At 32.6% G+C, this 7,123-nt stretch overlaps 1 protein-coding gene across 1 annotated transcript; it reads left to right on the top strand.

Moving 5' to 3' along the window:
• Positions 1–1,261: 1,261 nt before the first annotated feature.
• On the top strand, positions 1,262–4,835 carry LOC110037160 (ER lumen protein-retaining receptor-like). The gene is made up of 3 exons (XM_020741740.1): positions 1,262–1,507; positions 4,526–4,666; positions 4,749–4,835. The coding sequence occupies exons 1-3, from the start codon at positions 1,283–1,285 to the stop codon at positions 4,833–4,835; spliced, it is 453 nt and encodes a 150-aa protein (XP_020597399.1). The 5' UTR covers positions 1,262–1,282.
• Positions 4,836–7,123: the final 2,288 nt, after the last annotated feature.

A 7,123-nucleotide genomic window follows, 5' to 3' on the forward strand; every position in this document is an offset into this window, starting at 1 on the left:
ATTTTGAAACTTCTGTCAAGATTGGAGTTGGCAAAACTGATGAGATGTCCCCTGATTCCTTTTGATAGCAATTATGTAATCATATTAAAATTGCTATCCATTCCTTTGGACCTGGATGTTATACCATCTCGTGCCCGGTCTTAATGTTATTGAGAATTCCTACTTTACCCGGGAGACCAAACTATGGATCTCCTATCTTTCCTGGCTCTAAATATGCACATTTTTCATCTATATACTCTTTTTGTTTGCTCTTCAATTGTCCCATTTTTCTTTAATGATTTTAAAATATTTTCTTTATTGATGTTTAACTACTGCCATTGTGTAGGGCTTTCACTGAAGTCACAGGAATTGACAGCTTTATTTTTAGCTGTTAGACTCTACTGCAGTTTTGTAATGGAGTACGATATACACACATTATTGGACTCTGCCACGTTAGTCACAACATTGTGGGTTATCTACATGATCCGTTTTAAGTTAAAATCTAGTTACATGGAGGATAAGGACAACTTTGTCATCTACTATGTGGTTAGTATTGATTGTTTTCCTCAGCCATCACTTGACGATATTCTTCTTTTAATTTGTCTAACTTTTACAGTATAATTTCACTTTTTGTATGTACTTTTCCTTATCTGTGTGACAAGTTTATGGCCTGGGTTATCTTTCCCTTTTACGACTTGCTCTATCCCTTTATGTTTTCTTACACTTTCTCTGTACATCACCCCTTCGGATTTTCTCGGACGGAGGTGCTCTTCTACTGGAAGAAGATCTTCTCAAGGAATAACACTTTGATTAGAGCTTTATTCTCTGCATTCGTACTGCATTAATATTTTTTGTTATCTGCTTTACGTGACTGCGTTGCTTGCATTCTTTACACAAATAACATAGGAAAAAAATGTTGTTAGACTTATCTCCCAAGTATACAATGTTTCTAAAGAAAATTTAGATGAATAGTTTGATCTTTACAGTCTCATAGTCTCATAATAATTTTGAAACTTCTGTCAAGATTGGAGTTGGCAAAGCTGATGAGATGCCCCCTGATTCCTTTTGATAGCAATTATATAATCATATTAAAATTGCTATCCATACCGTTGGACCTGGATGTTATACCATCTCGTGCCCGGTCTTGATGTTATTGAGAATTCCTACTTTACCCGGGAGACCGAACTATGGATCTCCTATCTTTCCTGCTCAAAATATGCACATTTTTCATCTATATCCTCTTTTTGTTTGCTCTTCAATTGTCCCATTTTTCTTTAATGATTTTAAAATATTTTCTTTATTGATGTTTAACTACTGCCATTGTGTAGGGCTTTCACTGAAGTCACAGGAATTGACAGCTTTATTTTTAGCTGTTAGACTCTACTGCAGTTTTGTAATGGAGTACGATATACACACATTATTGGACTCTGCCACGTTAGTCACAACATTGTGGGTTATCTACATGATCCGTTTTAAGTTAAAATCTAGTTACATGGAGGATAAGGACAACTTTGTCATCTACTATGTGGTTAGTATTGATTGTTTTCCTCAGCCATCACTTGACGATATTCTTCTTTTAATTTGTCTAACTTTTACAGTATAATTTCACTTTTTGTATGTACTTTTCCTTATCTGTGTGACAAGTTTATGGCGTTTTTTTTTTCTCAATTCTCTCATCAAGTCTTTAATTAATAGTCATTTTAATTACCATTTCACATTACAAATTAGTTTGTAAATAAATGGAATTTCTTTCTACATCTTTTAAACATTTGTAGTGTGCAAATCATTTTTTTCGGATGTGTAACAAGTTTAAGCTTAAGAAGGCACATTTTTAATTAAATATTATTTTACTAATGCATAGTTGGTATGTTCATTTTGTTTTTTGCCTGTCACAAAGGATTGTACCCATTATTTGATGTTGCCTGGTGCTGTTGTGGCTTTGAACCCCTTGAAGTAGTTTCTGTGTCTAAAACACGAGAGGCAATGTACAAAATTGTTATTTTGAGCATCTTTTTGAGCATTTTCTGTAACTCTTCTTGGAGATGTTTTATTTTCTTGAATTATTTGCAGTGCATATGCATATGATCTGTCATTTAAAACTTTCTTGTTGCTTTATTTTCATTGGAAATTTGTGTAATTTTTCTTATAGTTTATTCCGTTTTGTGAAGGACTGTTATTTTATAGTCCTGTGGATTTTTCCTTAAGTTTTGAACTTTTTTCATAAACAATAACAATTAAGTATTTATTAAATCTGTCATTTAATTTTTCATTTTTAAACTCCTTTTCTACCCAATTATTCAAGTTCATCAATAGTTGCTTATGCTGCTGCTGATGAGAGACCATTAAACATTGTACTCACCAGCCACAATATCCTTTAGGATCCACACCTTGTTTCTAGGGAATGGAATCTTGTTGTTGGGACCCTAGGTTGGGATTCTTCTGGTTGCTAGTGGGAAGAGGTCAAATATTTTTTTTTCTTTGTAGTTCAATTCAACAATGACGCTCAATAGGACACACCAATGACACTCAATAGGACACAACGGAGAAAAGGATTCATGTAGCCGACCCCACTTAGTGGGACAAAGGCTTATTGTTGTTGTTGTTGTTGTTGTAGTTCAATCCAACGATGACATTGTTTAACCAAATTGAAGGATTCGTTATCCAAACAAACTTTGCTAATCTTACTAGATTATAATTAAACAACACTTGGTAGCATCTAAAGCATTGTTGTTGTTGTTGTTTTTGTAGTTCAATCCAACGATGACATTGTTTAACCAAATTGAAGGATTCGTTATCCAAACAAACTTTGCTAATCTTACTAGATTATAATTAAACAACACTTGGTAGCATCTAAAGCATTGTAAAATTACTATGGTTTAGCACAGACCCCATTAATATTGTAGGCTTAAGTATAACTTAGTAAAGCTTCTAGGACTGATGAGGCCTTGCTATTTCATCAAATTCCACAAATTTACCAAAGTTCAACTCAACCTTAGTAAATTATAAGGGTTCGGCATAACTCTACAAAATGTTCAGGTGTTCTAGATTTTAGCATGTCCATATTTACATGACGGTAAAAAAACTACAGCTAGTTTACTAAAGTTCTAAAAATTGGCGTTATTGCAAAGTAACTGTATATGTATAGATATACAGGTATCACTTTCGAGTACACTTACATAGGGTTGTAATTAAACCGAGTCAAGCTAAGTATGTCATGGATTGGACTTGGTTTGCTGATGTTATAAGTTTTCCATGTTTGGCTCGAGTTCAAGCTTGAGCTTTCACACATATGTTCATGGTCGACTTGCTTAATTTTTTTAATAATCATGTTTGATTTGCACTTTGATTATTTATATTAATTGAATGATTACTTCAACTAGTTAATAAATAAACAAAAAAAACTTAAATGAGTAGTTTATTTTTCATATAAAATTACTAACAAATAATTTTACAAATCTAGACAAATAAGTAATTCAATAAATTTTGAATAATTATCTAAATAATTTTTATCACTTAAATGAGATAATATATAAGTTGCAAGTAAGCTTTCTTGTAATCAAATAATATAATTAAGTGCTAACAAATTAGTCTATTGAAATAAAAAATGAAGGAACAATATCAAATTACTGATATTAAATTATAATATGTTAATAATCAAATTTTATTTCATTATCATTTTATTTATAATATGGGCTTTTATCGAGCATATAATGAAGTATTTAACAAGTTTCTTATTGAACAACAAACGAGTATGTTTGTGAAATAAATGAGTTAGATCATGTTTAATTTTGTTTCTTTTAACCTTCTAATTCTTAAAAAAAATTCAAATTATTTATTTTCTAATTTGAACAAACTTGATTGAGTGTTAATTGAGCCAAGTTTGAGTAATTCATCATCTGCATTGGTTCATTTAGCTTGACATTCAATTGATATTAATTCATTGTCATGATTTGATAGAACAATTTCAAAGGTAAGGGTCACATAGGAGTAGCTACTCACAGTAAAAGAGTTTGAACTTTCTTTTATAGAGTATTTCTGGTATCTAAATGAAGTTTGAATTACCATTTAGTTATTTCTGTCACTTCTAGTGCTAACATCAAACGGGTATAATGTATTTTATGGTATAAAGAAAATGCTATGTGATATTGAGATATTGTCTTTCAAATCATTTTGAATTTTGTTACAGCTATGTACTACCTCTGTAGCTTGACATGATTTGCTGATGACAAACACTTATTTGTTTCGCCATTTACTCTTTATTCAATGACCAGAGTCGTTCTCCCATGTCCAACACATTTCTTTTCAGTAGCTATTACTGAGCACCCATTTTCGGTCCAGTTAGAAATTAATAAATGCTTTTTCCTTCACCCATTGAAAATAGCTAATAATGAACCTAGTTGAGAGGTGCTTGGATGTTAACTTATTCATTGTTAAACTAGTAGCAGAATTCCTGCTAGACCATTCAAGCTAGTAGTCTTTTCACACTTATTGCCTTCCATTTAATGGAGCTGAAATATTGCTATTCTTACATGGTATAAATGTGTAGGTGGTGCCTTGTCTGGTACTAGCCTTCGCAGTTCATCCTACAACCTCACACAACATTGTGAACAAAATTTCCTGGGCATTCTGTGTTTATTTAGAAGCTACATCAGTGTTGCCACAATTACGTTTGATGCAAAACACGAAGGTAAAAGTTGAGATGTGAATAGTGGTTGTTTTCCTTTGATGCCCCATTTGTCCTGAAGCACTTTTTGTTTCTTTATGCACAGATTGTTGAGCCCTTTACAGCACATTATGTATTTGCATTGGGAATTGCGAGGTTCTTGAGCTGTGCCCATTGGATCCTTCAGGTTTGATTGAGTCCTTACAGTCTGATATCGTTGTTCCATTTTTGTTCTTTTTATCATTACAAAGTTTTTCTACGACTTCCTTTATTTGGTTTTATGTCATGCATAATTTAGAAATCCTATATTTGGTTTTATGTCATGCATAATTTAGAAATGACCAATGTAACCAGGAATTGTTTCGTAGAAGCATTTATATATTTGGCTGCTTTCTGTGATTAGCTGTCATGTTTATCATGTTCCATGCTAATCCTGTCAACATACAAGCATGGGTGATATGTGCATGTTAGCTTGATACCATTCCATAATTTTCTTTTTAGCTCGGAAATCAAGCAAACATATATGCACTACTGTTCATTTTAAAAGTTATACGGAGATATTGAAATTAATGAAAACTGTATTGCCTTGACCGTTTGAATTGTAGCAGCATTTATATTTATGTGAATGCACTGTTATGGGCAGCTCTTTCCCATAGAAAGGCTGTATTTTATTACAATGTTGAAGATCCTTATTTTCCTAATATCTCCCTGAAAATTGATATATAGCTTAATTTCCCTTTAAATATGGCTATCTTGTTTGTCTTGTGTGGAATCCATTACCTGAATTATAGGGTTGATTCTAAACCGTTGAGCAAACAAAATAGGATAAGAAAGCAAAGTAGAATTTCATCGAAGGAGCCAAAACTTCATTTGGCTGCACTATTGCATGTGTAAGGTATGGAGAAAAGTATGACTTTAGTATGGGTGTTCTCTACCGTCAAACTAATAGGGAATTGGGGGCTTGAGATTGAATCAAAATGTCTTACAATATCAGCTTTTTCATTTTAGGTGAAAGTCAATAGTATAAAATCAAGCCTATAAAACAACTAAACATGCTTCTTCATGAGCTAAACTGGTTTATCATGGGGCATGTACGAACTCACCATTCAATTCTTTATATTTACATATCTAACACCTAAAATTTCATATTTACATCCATAACACTCAAACCTTTAACATGACAACAAAAATGCCACTCCTAACTTCTTAAAAGTGAAATACACTTTTTCATATATAGGTTTTTGTAATTTTTGGGAGTGAAAAAATTATTATTCCTACTCAATTTTCTAAAACTCGGGTACAAGATAAATAGTAGTGGAAGACTACCACATTAGGAAAACAACAAAATTCTCATTCCAAAAAAAAGAAATAAAAATTATCAATAATAGCTAACTCTAAACTACAAAGTAATAAAAATAGAAGATATCAAAAGAGAAGAAAAATCTAAATTGCGACACCCCCTCAAGTTGGAGCATAAATTTTTATCATGCCCAACTTGTTTATAAGGAACTCAAAACTAGACTTGAAAAGTCCTTCTGTGAAGATATTTGTTATATGTTGCGTTATCGGAGTGAAAGACATGCAAATAGCTCCACAATCAATTTTCTCTTTTATGAAGTTTCTTAACATTTTTCACATGTTTTGTGCGATCATGTTACATTGATTTTTTTTTTTTTTTTGTAAATGTTTTAACAACTTAATTGTCATAGTACAACTTCTTTGGCATATCTATAAGAATCCGTAGCTCTTCAAGAATTCTCTATTAGCCATAACATCCACACTCTATTAGCCATAGCTTGATATTCTACCTCGACACTATTTTTTGCTACCACATTCTCTTTCTTAGTCATGTAACCAATTTTCCCCAGACTTAAGTATAGTATCTGGATTTCGTTCTCTGGTCAACAATTGAGCCTACCCAATCTGCATTGATGTATGTCTCTATATTTTATTTTGTGGTCTTTTGAAAGAATAAACCCTTATTTAATGTCTTTTTTAGGTACTTGAGAATCCTGTTAACTTCTTCAAGGTATTTCTCAGAAGACAAATGCATAAATTGACTTGTCAAACTTATAGCAAAGGCGATATATAGTCATGTATGTGATAAATATTTCAACTTCTCCATCAACTTTTAATATCAAGTTGTATTCACTAGATTACCTTCCTTCTCTTCTCCTAGCTTTTGATTGGAATCAATTAGACTCTCTGCAAGCCTACAACCACTCATCCCAATTTCCTTTAGGAGATCAACAACATGCTTCCGTTGGAAAATTACCATTTTCTTTGATTTAGCAACCTCCATGCTTAGAAAATATCTCAGAGATCCTAAGTCCTTGATCTCAAAAACTGATGAATCACCGCGATGTCGTCGCTTGGTCCATCGCGGAGATGCTCGGAATACTAGTTAATATCGCCTGCCACAGATTGAACGTGAGCCCTAAAATTTGACCAATTAAGCAGAAGGTGAGGAACTTAGTGACC

This window comes from Phalaenopsis equestris, unplaced genomic scaffold, assembly GCF_001263595.1.
Source record: "Phalaenopsis equestris unplaced genomic scaffold, ASM126359v1 Scaffold216105, whole genome shotgun sequence".
In the NCBI taxonomy this organism is placed as follows: Eukaryota; Viridiplantae; Streptophyta; class Magnoliopsida; order Asparagales; family Orchidaceae; genus Phalaenopsis; species Phalaenopsis equestris.